The sequence below is a fragment of the Euleptes europaea genome, chromosome 5 (genome assembly GCF_029931775.1).
Source record: "Euleptes europaea isolate rEulEur1 chromosome 5, rEulEur1.hap1, whole genome shotgun sequence".
Taxonomy (NCBI): domain Eukaryota; kingdom Metazoa; phylum Chordata; class Lepidosauria; order Squamata; family Sphaerodactylidae; genus Euleptes; species Euleptes europaea.
The window spans coordinates 47,622,416-47,649,607 of NC_079316.1; the positions used below are offsets into that span (position 1 = coordinate 47,622,416).

Genomic DNA, 27,192 nt, shown 5'->3' on the forward strand with positions numbered 1-27,192 from the left:
CCTCTTCTCACCACATCTTGTTTCAGTGCCATTTTTTCAGCTGAAAAAAGAGAAATGCATTTTCACTGATGCAAATTTTCACTGATCTATGTGAAAATTAGGAGGTAACCTGACCATTTTGAACATTACATATAATACTGTTTGTTAATGTGAATGTGGCTCTCTCCAGGGTAACTGCCCCCTCTTAAAGGGCCTACAAGACTTGTGGTGATGCAGATGGTACAAACCTCCCCACTACTGTCCCTGACACGAATATTCAGCTTGTGAAGATTGGCCTCCCACGTAAACTGAGACTGACTGTCAGTACAATCCTGGGGGAAGGGGAGAAAGGGCTTTGGAGGCAGTGTGACTCCAGAACCAGCATAAATGCCATTTGTGCTGTCCAAATGGGCATTTACACCAGTGCCAGGCCACTTACACGCTCAGGAGGTGGCACGGCTATGCCGTGGCTGCACCATCCCCGGTGCACCACAACTACTCCCCCCCCCCCCATTGCACTTCCCGGCTCAGTTCAGCCATCACGAAAAACCAAGATTTATTTTAACTATGGCATGTTGTTAAACCAGGATTTGACTTGCCATCACTCAAATCCTGGCTTGCCTCAACAAATGCTGGTTCCATCTCATTTCCTTTATGTGTCTCTAGCCAGGGAATGGACAAGGGCAGCATTGGGGAACAAGTCAGGATTCAGCAGAAAGTCTATATTTGAATATAACATGAAATCATAAAACTACCTGTGGTTAATAAGTCAACTTATGGAACCATAGTTTCACATCCTGATTTGGAAGACTCTAACCACAGCTACTACAGTGGGCCATGTTCAGATCATAGTTTAACCATAGTTTAATTAAATCGTGTTTGAATTAAGCCATGGGATGGAGAAGTCCCTTGTCAATTTTCAATATGCAGATAAACACATAAGGAAGAGGTAGGTTGGCTGCTGTGTTTCATGCATTAGTGCAGTTGCAGACTAACTTTGAGGAGTTTTAGCTCAGAATGGGTTGCTCTACACATTGCCACAAGTCTGGTCAGTTTCAGCACCCTCTGGTTTCTTGCAGACCCCTCCTGTCCACACAACCCTGCCCTTGAAAAAGTGGTAAGCATGGCTCTCTCACCTGGAGTGAGTGGCCTACTTCCCCAAGGCCCCATCCACATGGAAGGGGGATTTGTAGGACTACCCCACGAAGACTAAATATATAATGGAGTATGGTTTGATAGATTCTTAGGCTATAAGTTAGGATCCCCACGGTTCTCTCACAGATGGTGACAAGACCTGGAAGAAGGAGGATGAACAGGGCAAGTTGAGATAGGAGACTCAGCCCACCTCCTACCAGCAGCAGGAATGAGAAGGAAAAGCTGCCACATTCCCTGCTCCGAACCTGCTGGAGCCAAGCCCAAGGTGAGTGCTCTGTGTGCAGGTTGTCTAAAGTAGCCCTGGAGGTATGGAAAGCAACAAGTGTGGCTGCCTGTTCCTGTTGCATTCTGGACCTATACCGTTGGTAGTCAGGTCCAAGTCAAACATAAACTTGTTCAGTGTGAACAAGTTTTTTTGGGGGGAGTAGTTACTTCACAAGTGGGTCCTGAGAGTTAGAGTAAAAGTTTAGGGCCATTTTTGCATGGTAATTAGCAGTGTGTTCAAGGCTGAAGTGCCCCACATTTTTTTGAATTTTGCACGCTGAACCTTCAAAAGGCATTTTTAGTCGCATTTTTAAAAAGAGCTTTGAGCGAGCATCAAAATTGACCATGCAAAAATGGCCTAGAAGTCAAAACTACTTGAGAGCCATTAGGATAAACTATTAATAGAGACCATGATATCTGGGGTGCTAGGTGGTTTCCTAAGGCAGCCTCACAGAGGATGCATAAATTACTGTAGGATAATGTATCTGGGTTAGAACTGCACCATTAATTGAATTAATTGTATCTGGATACAATGGATATTTTTCCTTTGTCACGTCCATAAATCAAATGAAAAACTGTTCTCAGTAGAAACTATTCTGATTCAGAATTATTCTCTTCTGCTTTCTATGTCAGAGTCAATATTCACAAGAACTATGTGCCAGTCTAAAAGGTTTCGTAGCATTTTGGGGAAATCGTATCCAGATTTGAATTTCAATGAGTTCTTCTTTGGCTTAGTTTCAGTGACAAGAATATGTGCCAATTTAAATAGAGGTGTATAGTTGCAAAGGTGTTCACTGTGTTATGAAGGTGCCAAAAGATGTATTGGCCCCTGGTCATTAAACGTGCAATCCTGGAGGGGTGGCAGAGCCGCTTAGGAGCTGGCATCTGTGCCACTTGCGAGGTCCAAAGTGGCATGGACACTGGTGCAGGGCGATTTACGTAGGCTCTGGTGGGCAACGTGGCATCTGAGGGGGTTTTTTCCGGGGGCAGAGCTGCCTTTTAAGTAAAAATTGTGTTCACCTTACTGAGACTAAAGGCAGATACAACACCCAATAATCAATGCAACAATTTGGATTGTAGAAATCTGGAACCAAGCAGCAATCTGAGCAGAACTGATACAAAACATAAGCATTGATATGACATATTATGTAGTAGGATCCTACTTAAAGCAACAGAACTATTAACTGTAAACAGTAGTATAGTCCACAGTCCCTAACCCTTTACCAAAGCATCTTTCTGAACCATTTTGTTACAGTACAGCCCAATCGCCTATGTAAAAAAAAAACCTCCTTAATAATTTAGTTTTGCATAGTTTGCGGAAAACCAACAAACAAAACAAAAGAGGACCAGTATTTACAAGTACCTGCATTATGTATTAATATTCACTTCCACAGATATGCAAACCCCAGATTCCTAACACAGAATTATATCCTCACAGGTGAACCATTCACATAAATATTTATAGATTGTATATATTATTGCACCTCTCCCAAGCAGTTTACAACAGATTTGCTATAGTTCAGCGGTCCTGGTCCTGCCTACAGATAAGGAACTGAAATAAAGAATTGTGTTCTGCTTACAATTTCTTTTAAAAAAAATTAAAGTTCAAGACTTACTTCTAAGTAAGTGTGCTCAGGATTGTAATCACTGTGTGTAAAGTGCCATCAAGTTGCAACCAACTCATGGCGACCCCTTATGGGGTTTTCAAGACAAGAGACTAACAGTGGTGCTTTGCCAGTGCCTTCCTCTGCATAGCGACTCTGGTATTCCTTGGTGGTCTCCCATCCAAGTACTAACCAGGACGGACCCTGCTTACATTCTGAGATCTGACAAGATCAAGCTAGTCTGGGCTAACCCACTCAGGGCTTTGTACCACTACAAGAAATATATTCCATGAGCTTGGGTAAGGTTTTTGGCACTACAGGAAAAGTGAGGAAGGTATAACCCGAGGAAGAATGCTTTCATACAGTCTGGCATTCACAAGGCTGGCAGCCTGGCCTAATCCAGAGAGGCACAGATGACCCCACACAGCAATGCCCCCAGCCCAGCCACAGTACACAAAGGTCAAGGTTGCATATGGCAGTCCTTGACAACCTGACAATATCTTGAAGAATCCTGTTGAAGTACAGACTGAATAATTCCATTTGTGTTAGTATTCATAGTATGCTTTATGTCAACAAGAAATTAGAGTCAGTAATGTCTTTATGGCAGTAAGGAAGGTGCAATGAGCAAGCACGGGTGCACAGGCCTTTGGACAAAATTTCTGAATTCTAAGAAGTAGGTGAAAGAGCTACCCAGCAAACCAATGGTTGAGACAAAATCCTCTTGTAAAAATCTTTGGGCATGGGCTACATTGACAGTAAAGCTTTGTAATTCCAAATGAATTTCAAGAGCAGCACACTTCAGTCTTACTAGCACATGTCACAAAGGAACCCCTTAGGTCCTAGATGAAAGTTCTCATGGGTGGCAAATGAGTCTTTGAAACAAAAATGGAGAAAAGTTACAAAGTTTATGTATGAATCTTGGCTCTCTGCTTTCTTGCAATTACACGGAGAAGAATCTCAGTCCCTTACTAAAGTCCTAAGGAGATAAAAAAAAGTGTCCTATCACCAAAATGTTTATGGTTTTCTTTCAGATGACATTCTAACTGTTCATAATGTTGGTTCTCAAACTGTGATGCAGGTTCACTCTTAACTTTTCTATAGGAGGCCAAACGTCACCATGACCCCTTCACAGTGTCTGTTGGAACAGGCTGCCTGCCCCATCATCTGTGAGCACCTGTGTTCCCCTCCCCAAGGGGTCCGTCCAACCCCTTGCCCCATCTATGGTCCTCAGGCAACCTCCTAACTGGCTGTCCCCCCACCTAAGATAGCCCACTTGGCATCAGAGTCCATTCCTTCTCCATTGTAGCTCCCACTTTGTAGAACAGGCTCCTGCAGAAGTTGAGGGAAGTGCTGTCATTAGAGCCTCTGCAAGGCTATTTTAATTTGCTAAGGGGTTAACTGGGTATTGTGCGTCTAAAGTGCTGGCAAGTCACAGCCAACTTATGACACCCCCATAGGGTTTTTAAGGCAAGAGACTAACAGAAGTGATCTGCTGTTGCCTTTCTCTGCATAGCAACCTTGGAATTCCTTGGTGGTCTCCCATCCAAATACTAACCAGGGCCAACCCCGCTTAGCTTCCAAGATCTACAGGAAACGTTTAATGGCAGGGTGTTATTTGGGGGGTTATTTTGATTGTTTTAAATTGTGATATTCTTGTGATTTGTAAATCATCTTGAGTCACAAGGAAATACAAGGTATACATATTTCAATTAATAAATAACCCCCACAAAAGTTAATTCCCAGGATCACAGGACCAATGTGGACTAACAGGCACACAGGCAAAGAGCAGTGTTTGTGTGGGGGGGAGACCTCTTTTGTTCTTCTAGCTTTGTAACATGTGAAAGGGCAATTCTTCCCCTGAAAGCAGACTGAAGGTTTACTAGAAAGACCTGATCTGCAGTATTTTGCCTAACTGTGATAGAGGTTGTAGGATAACCTTGGAGCATTAACTGAAGACAAATTAAACATTTACCGTCTAAAGTTGTGATGTTTACAGTTAAAAGGAAGCGATGTGTCACTTCACCAGTATCCAAGGATCCTCTCTTCCTAGAAGTGGCGATTTACAGAATTATCTCCCCATGTGGTTCATCTGGCACTTTTAATGCATGCATTTAAGCAGCTGAACATCTTGTCAGTAACATGCAGTGTTAGAAGAAACAAGAATCTATGTCTGAAAGGAAACAGCTTTATATAATAAAAAATCAGATGTTCCTATAAATAACATTTTTTCAGACAGCAGCATGTATGAATAGCATAGTGGTTAGCATGTCAGACTACAATTTTGGAGACACCCCCCCCCCACAACTGCCATGGAAGCTCACTGGGTGACCTTGGGCCAGTTAGCCACACTCAGCCTCACCTACTTCACAGGGTTGTTGTGAGGATAAAATAGAACAAGCCAGTTCGAAAGGCAGGATATAAATAAAATACATACATCAATAATTGGTTGATAATAGTCATGAAACTATTTTGTAAAGGCATGACAGATCTTTAGGTACCACACATAATCACAGCAGCTTTTCTAAAACAAGCTATAGGACTTCACCCGCAGTCAAGGTTGATACAAGGAGCTGAAATCAACCATGATATTTTTAATCGTTTTCCATCCTCTTTTGAAAGGTTTTTTCTTCTTCTTTATGCAACAAACCCCATTTAGCAACTGGAAGGTTTAGTTTGGCTGTGTGAGCTTTGGGACTGTGGTAAGGGCATTTTTAGGCTCCACAGGACAATGCACTCAGGAATGCACACTTGTACTTTGGTTCTTCTCAGTGAACTATCCAGTTATTCTACTAATGCTATTTTAAGCCTTGGATTGGAGCCCCATCCCTTAAAGATTCCTGAAACAAAGTATACTGTAACTCCAGGTCTGAACCTTTATTCTAGATAGCTGGCAAATCCAGTCCCTGAATCTGGCAACCCTTACAGAGCAATCCACAAGGGGGAGGGGCTGAAAGGGGACAGGAGCCGGTATGACCCCTGCACCGGTATTACTGCCATTTGCACCGGCTAAACTGGCACTAAAGCTGGTGTAGGGAAACTTACACCTGCTCCAGGAATCAGCATGGGGGCATGAGGCTCGGGCACCATCACGGCCTCGGCTGCAGCATTTCCCCAGTGCAAGGGCTTGTGTCGGCGCTGAGGGGGGCATTCTGACTTTAGTCAGCTCCCTAACCCCTTTCGCCCCGAGAATGCCCCCCTTTCCAGGTGCCAACTTGGTGGTGGTTAGAGAGTGACTAGGGATGGCGCAGCTGCCACCGGGTGCAGCAAGCTAAAAAGGCTATTTTGTAGAAAACCCCATGAAACCACTCCATGGGGTTTCATGGGGCTGCACCAACAATTTTGCAGGCGCAAGTTGTTAAGTGTTCTAAAATATTTGCTGACAATTTTTTTACTACTGAATAAAAGAAAATTGGCTTCACAAATTGCAATCAACTCTTGAACATGAAGTCCAAAGAGAATTGTAATATTTGATGCTCAAAGAATGACTGAGCATGTGTCCTGTAACTGACATTTTACTGCTAAAAGGAGCATTCTACAGTGAGCCTTGGCACCTATTAATGGGTTGATTTGAGACTCAATAAACATTTCTAATCCCTGAACCATTGTAGAGAAAGAGATAAGACATACACAGGTTTTCTGTACTCTAGCTTCATTTTGTTTGTGACTGGGAAGGAATCCCCAATCTTCATCACTCCCAGTCAGATACTTATACAATTGTTTTCACTCCACATATAGCTTAACTTGCTTCCATCACCTAGAAATAGCATAGTCCACTGGTACCCTTGATTATTGCACATTTGTTCCCACTCTGGACTAGTGATAAATGACTGGACTGAATTCTGCAAGGACTGACCTTTAATGGAGTGATATGTGGAAGTTTGTGTGACTCTGTGCCAAAGGTTAAAACGGTAGCATTAGACCTTTAGATTATATAATTAGGTTTGAATTTTCTTCTCTTAATGTCAAAATATCTACTGCTATATAAAAATGAACCACTATCCCACCCCTTGACAACAATTTGTGTTTTTTTTCTGTTTAAGAGGTCAGTACTAGGAATTTTAGTATGCAAACAGGAATAGACCAACATATACATAAAATCTGCTTACTTTGTTAGCCAGGTAGACATATACTTAGGAATATTTATTAATAGGACAACAGAGAAGCATACGAAAACTTCTCATAACTTCTGAATCACATATATGTTTTGGCAGGACTCTGGAAAGCTCTTCAGAGGTCACTCACAATTATGGAAATAAGTAAACCAAAGTTTATGTACATTTGTTTGTGCTACTGACGACACCTATACAAGTTTTAAGATCACAATGGAATGTTTAGTCTAACACATCAAAAAGTGATTAATACCCTCCAGAATTTTTCTTTCTAAAAAATGCTGGGCATAGAAATAGCATCTTTAAACACTCTGCTTTCCAATGTTTGTGCAATAGGCTGGGGTGTGTGTTAGATATCAGCATGAATGTCATTGATAATCATGTCCATTATGCCATAGTTCCTCACCAACAATTCTCGTGCCTGAAGACTTTCATGCCCTTTGTTCACTTTAGAGCAGCTGGCATATTGAAGACATCCCCTGGAAAATACATATTCCATATTCCTTTGAAAACAGACCCCCATCCATCAATTTTTCTGTGGCCCTTTCAACCTACTCTCCCGGCATTGTAACATGAGACATTATTTTCCTGCTGGTATAGTCTGCATAGTCAGAAAGATATCCCAGTACATAAGATTCAAATGTAGAAGAGCCTGAAAAACCAGCTATTGCATTAAGCCACAAGACTGTATAAAGAAACAGGCCTTTACCCTGGCAAAAGAAGTTAACCCCAAAATTTATGGTAATTTCTTTTATGTAAAAAAAAGCCTTCTCATCCTTCTGATTATTTGGCTATTATGGACATTCTTTCTGAGATTACAAATAGCTTCAGATACAACAGGGATTTGGCAACATCATATTACAAACAGTACTTTTGTTAGAGCAAGAGTAATTTGACTGGGCTATCAATGCACTTAAGTATAGCAGAGCCTTTAAAATTCTAATACAAATAGCCATTCAAAACATCCCGGCATAATAATCCATAGAATCAGTCTTTAAATACCTTCTGCAGTTATTGAGAAATTGATTAAAAGGCACAAGAGGAGAAAGGAGCAATATTTGGCACGGAATTTAAAGATGGAAAAAAACACAGTATTTATATAAAAAGTGCAAACCTCATAAGAACAGGATAAAAAAACCCTGTGCTGCATAAAAACTGGTTTCAGAAGTGTTCAGGCATTTTTTGATAGTGGCAGAATTAAGGCTTGTGTGATTCTCCTATCTTTACGTTAAAAACAACTACATTTTACAGTTGGAGAAATACTAAAAGACATAACATGTTCACTTCCCCTCCATGGAGGGTTTGTTCAAGATCTGACAAAGAATATGCAATACAAACAAGATACTGTATTAGCAAAGGACCTGCAATGCAGGCAGAGAACAGACACTTAACATTTGCAGTTTGCTAGACCAGAAGGAATTTCAGAGGTATGTTTGGCTTGATCCGCTTGTTAACAGCTCACTGGAATTACAGTTGGCTTCGTCTTGTGCAAGTTCAATTTCTTCCATTTGCAATTAAGGCATCTAGATATATATATACAGATCTTTAGCAGCTGTAGTGTAAACAGCATTGCCAGAGTTGGTTTTGGTATTTTAGTTGTTTTCAAATTTGGCATATGGGTTCTCTTCTTTGAACAGACCTAGAAAAATATTAAAAAGCTCTGGTCAGAAGAAACATCCCTAAAGGGCAAGGGGTAAATATCCCAACCGAAATTAAAGGAAAGCAACATATCCTTTCTTTCTGGACACCTATTTTTACAGTTATGTTACAGTACATAGCATTTCGTAGGATTCTGGCTTACTCAACTGGTTATCCCTCCAGTCACTTAGAACTGTTAATCTAGTACTTAAGAGGCCAGGGAAACGGAGCCTTAATAACAGCTTATCAGAATTGCCAGGACAAAAGTTCCTGTTCAAGCAAAATCCCAGTCAAATGACTGCTTCAGGGAGTGTGAACAGCTGTTGGCTCAAATGTAGAACACAGAGTACCTTTAGTATTTGTGTAAGAGTAGAAGAGAAGTACCAATTTCTCACTTTAACTTGGGCCTGATCTAGACATACAATGGAGTGAAGGGCTAATGCAGTGGCAGGGTGCTCAGGAATGTACCAGCAGACTGCAGGAGAGGGGTTGGATTTTCCATCGCTCATCTGCATTAATAATATCCTGTCAATGGAAAACTAGCAAAGCTTGTGAATGGCAAGACTAGAACCCTCTTCCCTGACATGCTGATGTTTTAACTGGCAAGAAGGGTTTATATAGGGGCAGCATTAGAATGTGGCTTTGCCCTCCAACGGGCTGAAGTGGTATAGCCTATTCCACACACACACCCTTCCGCTGAATACATAGACCAAGCCTTGGTGACATTCAACCACAAGGAGCTACCAAGGCCAAGATTTTTGTGGTGTAATTAAGAACTGTACAGGAGTTTTATTGAAAAGAGAGGAAGGACAGGCTTCAGCATTTTAATAGTCCCTACTGAAGCAGTTTAACTCTTCCCCACCCCACCAAGTAATTATCAACTTTTAAGTCGGTTAGGGCACCAGTGCCAGTCACTGACATTTCAAATATGAACAACTGGTAGACTGGGGCTTCCTGATTGATGTGGGGATGGGTGCAATTCTAGCGAAAAAAGGTGTTGCTCAAACCCTACTCCAGAGGCAGGACTTTTGAGAAACCACCTCCTTCTCTTAGGCAGACAGTAGAAAACAAATAGAAGGTGGTATGGTCAAACTCCTGTACTTTATAGTAAGTTGACATATCACATATATCCACAGAGTAAGCCAGCTGACAAGTTACCATATTTCTTCCGGATTTCATCATGTCTAGATTTCATCTCTGCTCTCCTGCAAGAAATACAAAGCGTGTCAAGCAGTTATTAAAATCCAGAAAAAGTTACTGCATATATTTTTCTCCTCTAAGTATGAAAGAAATTAATGATAGTAAGAACTACCTATGTAGATTTTGCACTGTGCCCTTTCACTCATCAAGGTAGTTTACAATACATTATTCCAGATTCATATTTACAAAACCCATAGAATACACCAAATGCATACTAAAATCACAATAAAGGAATAATGTACAAGACAACACAGCAAAACTTTAACCCTGTTATTCCAGAGATCTTCAGTGAACAGGCCAAAAGAGAGCAGGCGTTTGGCTGATAACAACTCACCTCTCTTCCTGCTTTACTCTTCTTTGCTCCTTCTCCCTGACAGCTTTTTCTTCTTCCTTATCTGGTCTGCTCAGAAATAAAAATTATTGGGACATATGTGATTATGCACATGATAACCTGATGAGATCAAAAGTACTTGTTTCTGTTTATGCCAAATACACTACCCAGGTCCAGATACTTGCTTTATGCTTTTTTTCTTCCTGCAGCAGCAGCAGCAGCAAACACACAGAGCGATAATGATGCCTCCTCCCACCACAGACATTGTAATAATCAGAGCTTCAAAATTCACTGGAACAACATAAGAGGTCAAGTGAGCCATTTGCAAAACAGCAGCAGCAACAACAAAAACCCACTTAAAAAAAACACCTAAGCACTGTTTTAAGCAATTTCAAAACAAATTATTTTTGCATGTAATGTAGCGCAAGTAATAAGTCTAACAGTTCAACCATAATACTCTGTGCAACAGCTTCATACTCCATACACAGAGGGCAATAAATAGCCCATGAGGCATTTATCATGAGGACCCCTAGCTAAGCGGCTAAAAGGCAATTCCTTTACCCATCAATTTGTAACAGATATTAGTTTGATCTCTACATATTGCAAAGGGACTGCAGGCTTCTGATACTAACAGCCTGCAGTCCCTTTGCAATAACATTGCAAAAACTAACATTGCGAAGCTTTTGGTGCCTCCCATTTCCCAACTGCCGAAAGCCTTAAAAAAGCTTTTTACAGGTTTTTTAAATGTTTAAATGGGGCAAAATGCCCCATAGAGAATAGTGAGGCTGCGCCTGCAAAATAGCAGTTGCAGCACCGCCATTCTCTGCGCCAGCTCCGGGGCCAAAAGTAGACAAGGAGCAGCCTACAGGCAGCTCCCCCCCCCCCCGGCCCAGTAACGCCTCCCAGAATGCTGACACAGGCATTTATTCCGGCAGAAGGCCCAGCTGGCATCCCTGGGCAGCGCTGCCACGGCAGCACCAGGAGACCGGCGTCCGGGCCTCCCCGCTGGCATTGGAGCCACTCACGGCGGCATAAGTAGCCCAGTTGCCAGTACAGAGGCCCCCAACGCCAGTGCAGCCCCTTCCCAGCCTCCTGAGGACTTTTGTCCTCAGAGTTCAGGAATGGGCTGTAAATTTCCTTTAATGGGCTGTAAGTTTCCTTCAAGCTTACTGTAGTATGTCTTGAAGGGCAAAATGCACAGATTGCATTCAATAAGAGGATTAGAAATTATTTAAATACAGCAATGGCAACAACATTCTTCAAGTATTTCTAGAAGTCACTCACCACCACAGACCCCCCAGCGTGCAGAACTCAGCGCGCAGACAGAGCTGGGAGGAAGGATACTCCTAACAGGATATTCTATGCATTTCTTGTTGCTGGTGCACCATAAACACTGAGGGGTGGGGAAAGAGAGAAATTAAAGAAAGGCAAATAAATCAACTGCAGAAACCAGCTAAATTGCAGAAAGATAATCAGTGTTTTTTACTCAACTACATTCCAATATTATATGAAGGCAATACTGGTAATCCATTCTGTTGCTTTAAAGGCTGTAACTTTCCACATCATTTATTAACTTATCATTTATTTATTAAAACATTTATATCCTGCCTTTCCTCTTGGTTCAAGGCAGCTTTGAAACAACTGGTACTCAAATGGCCTTCATTTTAACTCCCATCTGTTTTAAAACAGGTAGACGTTAATGAGCCATACTTGCCTAAAGACAAGCCAATTTCGGAAATAAAATTTGAGGAGGAAATCAGTCATTTGTTCACCAAGCCTTAATACGAAAGCAGTTTTTACAAGTAGAAGAGAGACTTCAGTGACAATCCTGCACATTCCTGGGAATTAGTTCCACTAAACTTAAACAGCATCTAAACTTGGGCTGCACGTTCTCCAAGACAAGTTAATATAGATATATCTGTTTGTTAAAAGTCTCATTGAGAAATTAGATAATTATTTAGTTCCAGACTCATCTGGCTGGTTACTAGTGGAAACTGGATGCTGGACTCTATTTATCATGGTTGATCCCATAAGGCAGTTCTTAAGACAAGTGAACAAAGCAGCAGTATCGCCAAAGGATCTAAGAAAGATACAAAATATTTAGAGAGGAAGACACTTAAGCTTGTTTTTAGAGTCTTAGGATTGTGCAACCTGTAAGTGCTCTATGCAAGAGTTACAATACTTCCCAAAAATGTGTTTGACACCACTCAATAACATATTCAAACCGCCATAAGAAAAGCTTCATTATGTGCCTTAGTTAAAAAGGGTAAGTTAGTTTTAAGATCTCTTAATGAGTTCGAAAAAATAGTTGATGCAAACAAACTCTCTATAAGCAAGATATATGGCATTTTATTACAAGAAAGTAGAATAGTTAACTACCAAGAAAATTGAAATAAAAACTTGGATATTTGTTAGATGAACAGAAATGGGAATTTATATTCACTAAAGGTTTAAGTTTTACAATAAGTTTATCATTTAGAGAAAATCGATATAAAATGGTATATATATGGCACTTATCCCCTAACAGAATACAGAAAACGAAGAATTTAAACAAAGACCTAAGTAAATGTTGGTTCTGTAACGTAGAAAAGGCAGATTTTTATCATATGTGGTGGGAATGTAGTAGAGCTACAATTTATTGGGAAAAAGCCATTAATATTATATCCAAAGGTCTGGAAATAGATATTTCCATGAAACCAGAAACAATTTATTAAACTGTCTACCAGACATGCATAAGAAATATCTCGATATATTCCTCCACAATGTTAACAATAGCAAGAGTAAATTTTGCTAGATGTTGGAAAAGTAAAAATTTACCAGATTTAAATAACTGGTTTGATAATGAGAAAGAGACCTATGTCTTGATTAAATTGACTTATTACCAAAGTGATAAAAATACAGAAGATATAGATGACGTATGGAGTTCTACAATTGCCAGAATGGGAAATAAACTTAGAAGTTAGTAAAATGTGGGCTGAACACTGCTACTGTTAGGTGGATTGGTAATTGGTTGACCAACCGAACCCAAAGGGTGCTCATTAATGGCACAACTTCATCCTGGAGAGGAGTGACCAGTGGGGTACCACAGGGGTCTGTCCTGGGACCGGTACTATTTAAGATTTTTATAAATGACTTGGATGATGGAATACAGAGCATGCTAATCAAATTTGCAGATGATACCAAGTTAGGAGAGGTAGTTAATACCCCGGAGGGGTATTATGACCTCGACAGACTGGAGAGCTGGGCCATAAGCAATAAAATGGATTTCAATAGGGAGAAGTGTAAGGTACTTCACCTAGGCAGAAACAACATAAGGCACAGGTACAGGATGGGAGATAGTTGGCTTGACAACAGTACATGTGAAAGAGATCTGGGAGTCTTAGTAGACCACAAACTGAACATGAGTCAACAGTGTGATATGGCGGCTAAGAAGGCCAATGCAATTCTGGGCTGCATCAATAGGAGTATTGTGTCTAGAATAGATCAAGGGAAGTAATACTACTACTGTATTCTGCATTGGTCAGACCTCACTTGAAATACTGTGTCCAGTTTTGGGCTCCACAATTTAAGAAGGTTGTTGACAAGTTGGAGTGTGTCCAGAGGAGGGCGACCAGAATGGTCAAAGGTCTGGAATCCATAACTTATGAGGAGAGACTTAGGGAGTTGGGTTTGTTTAGTTTGGAGAAGAGAAGGTTGAGGGGAGACATGGTAGCCATTTTTAAATATCTGAAGGGATGTCATGTTGATGAGGGAACTAGCTTGTTCTCTGTTGCTCCAGAGACTAGGATACGGAGTAATGGATTTAAACTAATAGAAAAGCGATTCCACCTAAACATTAGGAAGAACTTTCTGACGGTGAGGACTGTTCGACGGTGGAATGTGCTGCCTTGGAGGATGGTGGAGTCCCTGTCTTTGGAGGTCTTTAAGCAGAGGCTAGATGGCCATCTGTTGGGAGTGCTTTGATTGTGGGATCCTGCATGGCGGGAGGAGGGTTGGGGTCTCTGGGGATGTGGGGGGAGGTAGTTGTTAATTTCCTGCATTGTGCAGGGGGTTGGACTAGATGACCCTGGTGGTCCCTTCCAACTCTATGATTCTAAGTTTAGAATCAAATGGCTTAGGTTCATAACGTGATTGCTTGTTCGGGAATACGATATGTTCTGTATTTTATGTTTATTATACTTTTATAGATTTTGTATGGGTTTTTTTTGTATGTTGTTTAGATTGTATTACTCCCCTTTAATTTTGTACTAATTTTTTATTAAAAAAAAAGAAAATAAAAGCTTCATTATGCATTCATACCTAGATCACATCTTCACTACAGGAAGTTTCCTGTTTAAGTTACATAAATGTTTTGCACTAAGAGTTAGACAGCCAGCTGTTCGTATCCACCTTATACTGGCATTGAATATTTGCTAGAATAAGTTTATTTGTTTTGTATTCACTTGATTATATTGAACACCTGCAAGAAATGTTAAGAATCTCTGCACGATTTTAAGATCCCAATAGACAGTTCTGTTGAGAGCCCAGTCAGAGCCTGGAATGAGAAGCTCCTGGAAGCTATCCACATGGTTGCACCCCATCAATGCCTTCAACCCTCAAGATGGAATTCAACACCCTGGTGTACTATGAAACTGGGAGACCTGAAGAGAGCTGGGAGACATCTAGAACAGTGTTGGTGCAAAACTTGAACTGGATGAGACAGAGTGTGCTATATAATTAATTGGAACAACTATGAGGTGGTGTTGACAGCAGCAGTGCTACTACCAGCACATCATCTAGTTCACACCCAGCTCCATTGTTTAAATTACTCCTGCACTTGTTGACTCCCATGTTTCAGCCTCTAAATTCTCAGGAACTGATGATTAATTATGATGCTTTTGTAACATCTTTTGCTGAGAAATATGACTAATATGTCAGATTTGGATGCCAGCAGGGACACTAAAAATGCCCAGTGCACTGTCTGGTTTATGGATCATTTTGATCCAGTTACCATGATAGATGTTGCCAGGATCCTCAGATATGTGAGGGCTACCACTTGTACTCTGGATCCTTGCCCATCCTGGTTACTGATATCATGTAAGAACCACATCAGTGAGTCCATGATGTCCATAATAAATCAGGGCACCTTTCCTTGGTCACTGAAACAGCTGTTATCCAGTCCACTATTAAAAAAAAATAATCACTAGAAAATAATGATGTGGCCAATTATTGTCCAGTCTCTAAGTTGCCCTTCCTGGACAAGATGATACAAAGAGCAGTAGCAGAACAATTCCAGGTCTTCCTGGATGACTCATCTGCTCTAGACCCCTTTCAATTTGGCTTCAGGCCAGAGACAGCAATGGCAGGTTTAGTCAATGATCTCCAACTGTAAGTAGACAAGGGCCATGCTTCTTTGTTGCTCTTACTGGATTCATCAGCAGCTTTTGAGACTCTGGACCATGTCATCTAGTTAAGGCACTTGGAAAGAGAAATAGGAGATGTACTTTGGATTGGTTGAAATAATTCCTTATGGGCAGGGGGTGATGTAAGAGGCCTGTTGTCATCAGTATGGGACTTATATTGTGGTTCAACAATACAGTAGAATGGAACAATTCACAAGGGCACCTTTAATGGAATAGAATTGTAGTCTACTGCAATGATTATTCTGAAGATCATCTTGCTTCTACCTCCACTATAACTTGCTCAGTGTCTTCTAACTCTTGTAATCCTAGTCAAATTGCATCATTCATTGGATATGTTATGCATTATGACTGCATTTTTTAAAATTTTGTAATCCTCCTTGAGTCTCAGTGAGAAAGGAAGGCTATAAATAAAATGTTACCATATAATGATATTTGAAAAGCACTTACATACAAGTCAGACTGAAATGAACAGATATTGCTCAGCAGTAATATTTGCTAGATTGTGTCATCTATTCCTGATCTATAAACAAAAATGATGTTTCAGATGGTTTGTTGCCAAATGATTGGTTCTCACATATTTTGCACTTATGAATCTCCAAAAACAAACCTAATTTACTTTTAGATTGATTCCAAGAAAAAAGTAGACTGTTAGAAGTACACAATAGAGAGATCAATAAAGACGATCCTCCCCAAGCCAGCAAGAAGGCTATGTCTGCCTTGAAATGCGTAACTTTTTGAAGTGCCTCTACACTGGAAATAACTGCCCTCAATTCACATACTACATTTATTTTTGTTTCTCAGTGGTTGCACTGATTAAATGTTGTTGGAAACAGAATTAAAATTGATTTATGGCTCAGAGGAAACAACTCTCTTGTATACTAATGCAGGCAGAAACTCGCAAATGAGGTTTCAGAGCACAGTCTGAAAAGTGATTAATTTTTCAGTGATACTGAAAATGCCATATGACTGGAGATACGTCCAGTACTAAAATATCAAAAGACAATGCTGATTTCAAAAATAGCTACGTAGCAGTTTTTCAGAGAGAAAGTGATTGAATGCACTTTCAATTCAGAACCCAGTTGACTTGTTTTCAGATACAAAATAAATCCTGTTACATATAGTTCTAGCTGCATTTTTGAAAAGACAAAAGAGCATTGTGCTCATCTGATAACTTATTAGTGATCCCTGGCCCAAGAAATATCCAGTTGTCCTTAACCAGGACCAGAGCTTTTTCGGCTCTGGCTCCAGCCTGGAGAAACTCTTGTCGAATGAGACCCAGGCCCTGTGGGACATAGTTCAATTCCACAGGCCTGCAAGACAGAGATTCTGCCAGGCCTATGGTTGAGGGCAGCAATGGTTCCATCATGGCCAGCCTCCCTGAACTCTTTGCGCCGGTTGCTTTATTTCTACATCGGGCTTATTCTGCCAGGTTACAACACCACCGATATTAATGTTGAAGGCATCATTGGATTTCTTGCTTTTAGTGGCTGAATTTTTAAGATATGTTATAGGTTTTTGATGAGATCTGTTTATTGTATTGTAGCTGCATTTTAATAGATATATATTGAAATGATGCTCTGAATGTGGATTGATGCTGCCACCCTGCTTGTGTTCCCACCAGCTGTGAAGGATGGAACAAGGATAAAAAATGTCTGAGGAACAAAATTCTCTGCAAATCTGTAACATTTCCACCAACTTGCCAGGCATCATACATAATAACAAAATAAACCAGGAAGAGACTTGCTTCTTCCTGGTGCTGTTTACATGGCGTCTGTCATTGGCAAGTCAAAGTACTCTGCATCTTAGGAAAAAATATTCTCAATAATATGTTGCAGAATTGCTAACATTCTTAGGATCTGTATAAGGAGTTTATTGAAAGATGAACAAGTATGTGGTCGCGAAGAGCTAAGTCAATGATTCCTATTTTAGCCAACATATGCATGTGGATTGCCTGAAAATGAGTGAGGACTTCCTACTCTGCAAATTTTCAGGAGGCATATGTAAAGCAGAAGTGTTTTGACCTCTGTATTTGAAAAGCAATGGAGTGCCTTCTATGTTAGCAATAAAATACAAAAGGATTTAAAGCCCTGACCAGGAACAGCCCCAATGTATTCTGAATACTGCATAGTATACTGACAGGCAGTGCTTCGCTCAGCTTTCAGTTGGCAGCTTTAGACCAGTTAAGGCCAGATACTCTGGCCCTGGTTTTCACCCTCCCACAACCCCACAAAAACTGAGCAAATTGGGCTACTGTATTATCATGAGTTGTTGGTGAGGGGTGTTAAGAAGGCTTGTCTCACGTTTACAGACTGAGAAACTGCTTCAGTTTCTAGTTCACAAGTATGTGCCCATTTTAACCTCATGATGAAGTTTGTCTTCTAACTTTTAAATCAAGTTTCCTGTCTTGAAATTCTTACACAAGGGGGAGTGCACACTGGATCCTGCTCTTCAGAACTAGAAGGCAACCAGCTTCATCCTCCATCATGCCTCTGCAAAGCACTAACGTATGTCTGTACAGAAAAGTACAGCAGAGAAGAGTCTAGTCAACAGAAGAACACATGCTTTGCATGCATCCCTGGGTTCAATACTGGGCACATTCATTTAAAGGGTCTCAAAAAGCAGGCTTAAGGAAGGACATTTCTCTACTTGAGGACTTAACAGAGCTGCTACTAGTCAGAGTATACAATAAACCAAGCTAGATCAACCACTGGTTTGACACTCTGTAACACAAGTTCCTATTGTAACAGTATCTGTTAGGTAGCACCCCAGTATTTCAATCAGCTGGTATCTATCTTGAGAACAAGTGCAATCACAAAATGAAATCTGCTGCTGAATGCTATGCAAGTTTTACTTACAAGCCAGTCCCTTTAAGCCGAATTCACTTTTGCACATGCACGGGACTGTAGCCTAAATCCATATGTCAATCTGTGTTCAACCTAATGCCAACTTCATGTTCTTAAGAGAAAACAAGAACGTGACTAGGTAAGATCTGACCACAAGGGAAATTCTGAGTGTATAACTGTTAGCAACACAAGGACTGTTTACTTCACATGACCAGCTGTGCATATGAACACTCCTGCCTCTTTAAAAAGTTCTGACATCTGCCAACAAATCCAATTCAGAAAATCTCACAAAACTAGCAAGTGACCTGAGTTAAAGATCCTTACCATGACAAGAAAATATTGTGCTAAGAATCACATATCTATAAGCAACCCAAGAACATTCAAACTAAAGAAATGAAGGCTTGAGCAGTCACAAGATTATCATCTGATGAGCCTGCATTGAAAACAACCACGAAACCCAGCACTAAACATAAAATCTTGAACACCACTGATTTCAGCCGATCTTACTTTAAAATATGCAAGTTTATAATACATAATGCTCTGTCTTTAAGCAGTCAATGTTATATTTCCCTCTTCACACAGTGCATGTTTCAGGAAGAATCTAAAATCAAATGGCAAGTAAAAATAAATAAATAATCAATAAAATTTAGAGCAACCCTTTAAAACAATATTTTAGAATTGCACAGCCTATCTTAAATAAAGCATGGTTATTTGTCCACCACACTTAACCCTAAACAAAAATTGGCAGAAGTTCCATATCGACATTCTAATCCACATATGCACACACTCTGGGAGATACTGCCCATTCAGGCAAAGTTAGGGACAATTGCGTACATACTGTTGCGAGGGGACTTTGGCCCGGGCGCTGGGAGGGTCTCTGCCCTGGAGGATGTTGGGGCTGAGACAGTCTCTTCCGCCTCAGACCAATCCGAGGGGGAGTCAGAGCTCGACTCTCCCTCAGACGTCGCCAGGGTGCCGCAGGACACATCTTGCAGGCAGCCTCTGGCTTCTCTCCTCCCCGGCAGTCACACTTCTCTGGCCTTATATACCCTCCAGGCCAGAGAAGTTCCTCCCCCAACTCGGCCCCTAGCCCTCCCCCCGGAAGTCCATATAAGGGCCGGAAGATGCCCCCTCCAGCCCCGAGACACCGGGCGCGGTCTGCATCTGTTCCTGGCCCTGGCTCGCCCGCACATCAGCTGGGACGCGGGGCGGGACGCTACAGCCGCCGCCCTGCCAGCGCAGGGCCAGGCCGCACCAGCGGCAACTCTTGTGGGTCGGTTGTGTGCTGCTCCAGCGGTGGCGGCAGTTGGGTTCTCCCCTTCCCGTCCGGCTCTCCGGGCCGCTGGAGAGAAAGACAGACCCGTGGGATCGGCCCTGGAGGGAATGGGGGTGAGTGAGGGGGCCGAGCCCAGGCCTGGGAGATGGGGGTGGGAGCCTCTCCCGGGACACATACATCTTTGTTGTACATGCAGATTCTCTCTCTTTATCATACTGGACAAAGTGTGCTGAGGATGCACATTAGAATTTCTGAACAACCTGAGTAAGGCTGACTTTAAGAACACAGCATGCAGCAGGACTTTAGACTAAGAGATTACTTACTGTGACATTTTTCAGGCACGCCTCACAACTTTTATTTGTGTACTGATCACAGCCTATTGAGAGAGCAGAAAGCAGGCAAAAAAAGGGATTAAATTGGTGTTAATTATAAAATAAGTAGTCCCTCGGTTTCCTCACAAGCCATTCACTTTTGGTTGTCAAAATAAGGACTTTCCACCATTGAAAAGCTACTGGTTGAGGCCAAATTTAGCTCATTGTTACTTCTAACATACTTTCAAATACTTTTGGATCATCCTAATTCATATATCCTTAGAATCAGATTACATCCTCTCCGAAATTCTACTAAACTGTATTTCTGAATACCCAAAGAATTAGAACCTGGGATTCTTAGGAATATTCTGCTTTGGGGGGCTTTGCTCAGAAGCCAAGCTTTGGACTGGGCCCCATTCTATGGCACCTTGTAGGGCAGTCTCCTGATTTCAGGGATGTAGGAGGAAGGGTGGTCCAAATTTACTCTGGGGCGTAGCATCCTCAAATCCTTACTCCTCACCAGGATTCCTGAATTGGGCAACATTATATGGGATCTTAGAGGGAATTATCTTTAAATTCCAGGAATGAACAAATTGGGTCAGTCCAAAGCCTATTGAGGGACGCCGAGCTGTTTAAACATCAATATTATTGGTAGATGGACTGGAGACCAAGGAACCAGGAACTGAAAATCAGAAACTGGGAATCAACTTCGGCTTCGTCAACTACTGAGAGTCAGGATCAACACCCATTTCCCTATGACAGTGGGCTGTTTGTGATTCTTACCTTCTAAAACAGGAGGTGTAACTACAAGATCTGTTTATACCATGCAAGTTAACGATCTCATCAGAGCTTGTTATCAGCCTAAATTTATAACAATTTTAAAAATGGAGAAGAAAAAATGCAAATCTTCCAGGCCCAGATCTTAAGTATTGTATAAAAGGCATTTCATGGATTATGTTTCTTTTTCTGGATTCTGCATGGGTTAATGTGGCTGTTTACAACTTTTTCCTGTTTAAGGGGAAAAGGAGCATGCTTAGAACCAATTACAACCGAGGTAAGCACCGAAGTGCACTTAAGGAAATGGTCATACTGCAACACTGGGAACCCAGGGCAAGCCCCACTGAAGGGCTGCAGCCCATCTTGCCAGAAATCCTATAGCTGGCAGCAGCACGGGTTGCTAATGAGGTCCACAGCCTGGCAACTAAATTCAATCTTATGCCCACACATTAGTCCGCTCAGACTTGATGCAATAGCCAGAATCGGACTCTTTGCAGAACGGCATTTCCACTGCAACTCTTTTAAACCCAGGGAGTGTGACCAAGTGTCGAGAAGGTGCTAAGGAATCTCGATCACATGCATTTGCCCACACACCCTTGGTGTCAGGAGAATTCGGTCGGAATTCCCTTCACTTACTCTGACTGGGCAAGGCCCTGGCAAACCGCCCCGTAAACAAAAGGCCATTTATTCATGGAAGGTTTTGCATTGGATTTGCCACTCTAGATGCACTTTTCCCCCATCCATATTCTCAAAACTCAACAACAAGCCGCCATGCAGAGTTTTGAGAATTCAGATGGGGAAAATGTGCATCCACTGGTTCCCAACCAGGGGTCCGTGGACCCCCAGGGGTCCGTGAGAACTAAATTAAGGTCCGCGAAACAAAGTTATAAACCCATAATAAATTAATATTTTCAATTAAAAGTTCTCTATTATAAAAACAGATATTCAAATGTTATTCTAAGTTTAATGTTTAACTAACAGTTATGATTAAAGTTTGTTTTCAAATTCTCTGAATTTTTATTTTGAACCTTGGGCTCCCTGCACCGAACCAAAAAGTCCTAGTGGTCCCTGGTCAAAAAAAGGTTGGGAACCACTGATCTATAGAGTGACAAATCCAATGCAAAACCTGTCATGAATAAATGGCCAAATTTCTGCCTAGGAAGCGTCGGGATGTGACGTCACCCCCCGGATCAGGGATGACCCGGCGCTTGCCCAGGGGACCTTCACCTTTTCACTCCGACCCCAGAAATATTTGAGACGACAAGGCCGTCGGGCCTCGAGCGCAGAGACAGCCGGTCGCCTCCAACACATAAGCCCAAAGGCCGCAGCACCGAGGCATGCAGGCGAACGCGAAACGCACACCCAGGCCGCAAACGCACGGGCGCTTGAGCCTCCTTTCTTCCCTGTTCCAGCCAGGATCCAGCCAGGATCGAACGCACGGCCGTGCGTTCGATCCTGGCTGGATCCTGGCTGGAACAGGGAAGAAAGGAGGCTCAAGCGCCCGTGCGTTTTGCGTCTCCTCCAACAGCGAGGAAAAGCGTCGAGGCGCAACAGGGTCAGCTGCCCTCCGGAGACGCGGCAGAAGAGCCCGGCCGCTCCCCCACCCCATAACGCCCCCTCCTCCAGGGGGTCGCCTTCGCAGACCGCCCCCCCCCCACCACCCCCCAGGTCTTGGGAAGCGCTTACTTCCTTGCCGCGCGGGCGCGGAGGTGGGCGCTGCCCAGGCGGCCTTTTCCAGAGCCGGGAGAAGGAGCAGCAGGAGCGCGGCTCTGAAGCAGGGGCCCATGGCGGAGCGGGAGGCGTCCTCGTCCCCCCCACCGGCTGCCTCCCTCCCTTCCTTCCTTCGCCGGCCACAACAGGGAGCGCGCCCCGGGACGCGCACGGCCCTGCCCAGCCCTCGCGCTGTTGACTGACGGGAGCGCGCGCGGGCGGGGCCGAGAGCGCTGGCGAGAGGCCGCCGGGGACGGGGCGGGGGGGGGGCGGCGCGTCCGTGGTGGTCTTGCTGCAGCTGGCTTTTCGCCGCGTCCTCAGCTGTCAATCTCTGCGGTTCTGTACCCAGGCTGAGCAGGCTCGCCAGAAGAGAAACGCTAGCCTGAGTTCCCACGTGCCATTGGAAGCGCTTTTTGGTCCCTCGCTGTTGGATGGGCACGTTTTTAAAACTCCCGCGCTGTGGCAGGGCTGAAATCCGGAGAGTTGCGCTTTGGGTTCCGACAATGTCCTTCCGAGCACCCTTCTAAGACCGTTGACTTCAGTTTACAATTTCATGGTTTGTGATCTTTCCTGGATCGGGCTCATGCCTGTTTCCCAAAGACATCTCACTAGGGTGTGCCCCTGAGAAGAAGGCAACGTTTTCAGTATCCTTAATCCTGGCTTCTTCTTCTTTTTTATAATTTTTTATTAATTTTTATAACATAAAACAAAACAAACAAACACAATAATAATAATATAAAGTACATTTTAAAAAAGTAAATACAAAGGAGTATCAATATATAGGTTCTTGTAGGTTATCCGGGCTGTGTGACCAATGAACTCTGACCGTGAAAGCTTTTAACAATATCTATATATACTTATTATTACATTCATGGTTACAAATTATAAAGTTCAAAAAGATACCCCTTCGACCCTCCACCCACCTTAAAAATGTGACCCATCACCCGACTTCCAAAGAAGTGTCTAAACAGTTTTAAAACATTGGTTCTTGTAGGTTATCCGGGCTGTGTAACCGTGGTCTTGGAAAATTCCAAGACCACGGTTACACAGCCCGGATAACCTACAAGAACCAATGAACTCTGACCGTGAAAGCCTTCGACAGTTTTAAAACAGTTTTAAAACTTGGTCCTGGCTTCTGGTTAGCTTATGCGCATTCAGCGTCTCCTGCATTTCATCCTCTCTGCCTTGTACTTATATGCGTGCTTGATTGAGAACCTCTATACACATTTATTATTTTTATAGCTATTTCCCAAGTGTTGCCCCTATCTGCAGATATATAAAGCTGCAGATTGGAGCCACACTTGCCCCAAACAGATTTTTCTGCAAATCAGGGGGACCTAGTTAAATACAAATCAATTGGGGGGGGGGGGTTAAAATCATGCCAATTAAATAAAGCGTTGTCTGTGCCTGCGCAAATGACACACTTGCCATTGGTAAGCTAGAGCAGGGCTTCTTAAACTTTTTCCACTCGCAACCCCTTTTCAACCGAGAAATTTTTACACGCCCCCCGGGTATGTAGGTATATAAAATAGGTATACAAATCAAACATTTACTGATAATAAATAATAAAGAAATTTATTTCAAAACAATTCTTTGATATACATATAATTTTACCATTTATTAAGGACAAAAGCAAATTTGCATACTAATGAGATGGATGTGCCAAATTTTTCACGATCCCGACATTCAGTTACCTGACCCCATTTGGGGTCATGACCCACAGCTTTGAGCTAGAGAAGGGCCTGGCAGCAGCTCTGGCAATGGTGGAGTTTGGGAGCCACCGGCATGCCCAGCTGCATTGGAGCCCAAGAGCCACTAATGGGCCCAGCCGTGGTGGTGGACATCGGGAGCTGCTTCGGGTCCAGCCTCAGCGGCAGCGGACACCTGCAAGGAGTAAAAGTGTGGGGGGGAATAGAATAACCGCTCTCACAAGTTTCTTATGGGTTCCCACTTGTATCTGTATTACTCTCCTTCACATATGCATGCTAAAGCTGAACTCACAAGTCATTGGATATTTCACTATTGTAATAATTCACCTCCCTGACCTGGATGGCCCAGGAAGTCCCAATCTCATCAAATCTTGGAAGTGAGGCAGTGTCAGCCCTCTTTAGTACTTGGATGGGAGACCACCAAGGAAGTCCAGAGTTGCTCTGTAGAGACATGCAATGAGAAACCACCTCCAAACATCTCTTGCCTTCAAAACTCTTTGAGGTGGCTATAATTCACCTGTGACTTGACGCTTTCCACCACCTCCTCCACCACCACCACCATCAATAATTCACCTGAAATGTCCTGTCTAGAGGGAAAAATCCAGCAGGTGAGTGATTACAATAGTGCAATATACAGTGGCCTGTGGATCTTTTCTCAAGAGTGGCTTAAAAACACTTTAAATAGATAGCACATATGCATTTGATCTAATGGTTTAACCCAATCAATGAGATAAGCAATACAGTCCTAAACAGAATCCTTTCCTTCTAAGCCCCTTCACTTGAGCACTGTGTTAGATTCCATAGTGTAAAGATGTACAACCAGAGACGTGGTGGTGGTAGTGCCTCGCCTTTGGAATGCCCTCTTTCTGGAGGGTTGCCTGGTATCTACCTAGGGTTGCCAGCTCCAGGTTGGGAAATACCTGGAGATTTTGGGGGCAGAGGCTGAGGAGGGTGGGGTTTGGAGAGGGACTTCAATGCCATAGAGTCCAATTACCAAAGCAGCCATGTTCTCCAGGGGATCTCTGTCGCCTGGAGATCAGTTGTAATGGCGGGAGATCTCTTGCCACCACCTGGAGGTTAGCAATCCAAATAAACACCTCTGTACTGTGACAGAGGGGGGAAATGTCTGCTTTAATACAACGTCTGCTTCAATCCAATGTCTGTTTCAATACAAGCTTGCTATATGTGTGCTAAGGGAGTAGGGGAAAAGTCATGGAAAGTCATGATGAACGATAACAAGAACTGGATGAAACTGCTGAGCGCTTAGGCTCCAGACTATGTAAAACAACCAGATAAGCACAGAATGTTGATGTGCCTCGTCAGAGCATGGATTTTGGATAAATGTCTGTTCCCCAGTAAAATCGGGGCTCATTGTTTTGCTTGCTACAGTAACTGAGCCGCAGCTGCGAATAAAACTGTTTTTCTTGACAACGGTCTTGGGTCTCTCTCTCTCCCCCACAAACCCCGGTTTTCCACAACAGTACCTATACCTAAGGTTTGGAACCAAGAACAGACAAATGCTTCTAACTGTGAGTCATAACAAAAGTGTATTAAAGTAACAATTAGCCACAAAGCCAATAGAATTTACAAGTGAGTGAATTACAAGTACAGTTACAATCACTCCAAGGTTGAAGTCTTCAGTTTTTATGTCTTGGCTTCTTTTTAATGGCTTATTTGGTTTTGTTGTATTGATTTAGTTGTGAGTTGCTTGGAGCTGGTTTCTGGAGAGTAGCATATATGTTTTCGAAATGAATGTTTAAAAAGATCAGCATGCAGTCGCAGACGTATGCTTTATGCTGAGGATAGCATTGGACCAAGTAAGGGCATCACTGACCTTCCCAGTTTGTTTCTGGAAACAGTCTGAGAGAAGCCTTTGGGGTAGAAAAAATATGGAAGAAAACTAGGTAGTAAAATGAAGAGATCTTTGAGGCTGGTAAGAATGTGGGAAGATAAAATGTTTGTTAATCTAATCTTCTTTCTCCCAGGAGCCAGTCCTCAGCTTCTTGATTTTTCTCCCTTCCCTGTGTACAGATGCCTGAACAATCAATACAATAAGTTGCTTGGTTAGGTGGCCCTTCTTCAGACCTTACCTCAAGCCACTGTTCTCCCAGATTCAGCTGCCCTTCTGCAACATGAGGATCATACTATTGGCCTACCTGAAAGAGCTGTTGTAGGGTTTCGGGAGATCATAGAAAATGTTATTTGAAGACTTGTAAGGTACTGTATAAACATTTTTTCCTGTACCAAAAAATATGCCAACTTCAGATTGCTGCAGATGAACAGAAAACTGATGGCAACAGAAATATTTTGCTAGAGGACAGGCACTACCGGATGGACCAGTGAATAAAGCAGCTTTTAGAGGCCTTCTTGCTTCAGTCACCAACCCATGTCATGTGACATTTTTCAGGCTTACTTGCAAATATGCCCCTAATATTACCCTGGCTGGGGGCAGAGCACAAGTTATATTCAAACCCCTGTAATGAAAGGTTTGAATGTATGCCATTGATGTGGCAGAGGAGGTAAGCGTGTGATTAATAATACCACTCAGCAATTTTTCAAACTCCAGAATTAACATTAGTTATCTTTTGTGAACAGCTTTCCAGAGCTGGATGGTGCACACATACCACAAACTGCAAACTTGACCAGCAACAGAAAACATACAGTCTTTTAAAGCATCAGTGTAGCAAGCAGGTTCTGGATCGCGCCTTCAAACCTATTTCCTTACTTTTGCTGGATGGAGAGAGAGGCTTTAATAGCAATACATACTAGCAAATATTCATTTGTGTCAATTCCTAAAAGTAAAACAAAATGACCACATGATGGTGCCATTACCTTGAAGTACATTTTGAAGGCTGAAAGAAGTATGAGTACTCAGGGTGACCCT

The 27,192-nt window shown here is 42.5% G+C and overlaps 2 protein-coding genes across 2 annotated transcripts in view; both read right to left on the bottom strand.

Moving 5' to 3' along the window:
* The window catches only part of LOC130477494 (small ubiquitin-related modifier 3), a 99,823-nt gene that overhangs the window by 8,355 nt on the left and 64,276 nt on the right, over positions 1–27,192 (bottom strand). The gene's annotated exons all lie outside the window — the stretch shown is intronic.
* Positions 8,527–22,675, bottom strand: PTTG1IP (PTTG1 interacting protein). Its single transcript, XM_056850426.1, has 8 exons — positions 22,576–22,675; positions 20,540–20,640; positions 20,125–20,184; positions 11,565–11,673; positions 10,466–10,571; positions 10,284–10,352; positions 9,908–9,954; positions 8,527–8,750 (listed from the first exon to the last, which is right to left on the bottom strand). Exons 1-8 carry the CDS (start codon positions 22,673–22,675, stop codon positions 8,704–8,706), a joined length of 639 nt encoding a protein of 212 aa, XP_056706404.1. The 3' UTR covers positions 8,527–8,703.

Excerpts from the sequence above, each read along its gene's own strand:
- PTTG1IP (XM_056850426.1), bottom strand. The coding sequence starts at position 22,675 with ATGGGCCCCTGCTTCAGAGCCGCGCTCCTGCTGCTCCTTCTCCCGGCT. Across the intron at positions 10,572-11,564 it reads ACGCTGGGGGGTCTGTGGTG|TGAATTTTGAAGCTCTGATT; the intron begins GTGAGTGACTTC and ends ATGTTGTTCCAG. Across the intron at positions 10,353-10,465 it reads AGGAAGAAAAAAAGCATAAA|CAGACCAGATAAGGAAGAAG; the intron begins GCAAGTATCTGG and ends TTTATTTCTGAG.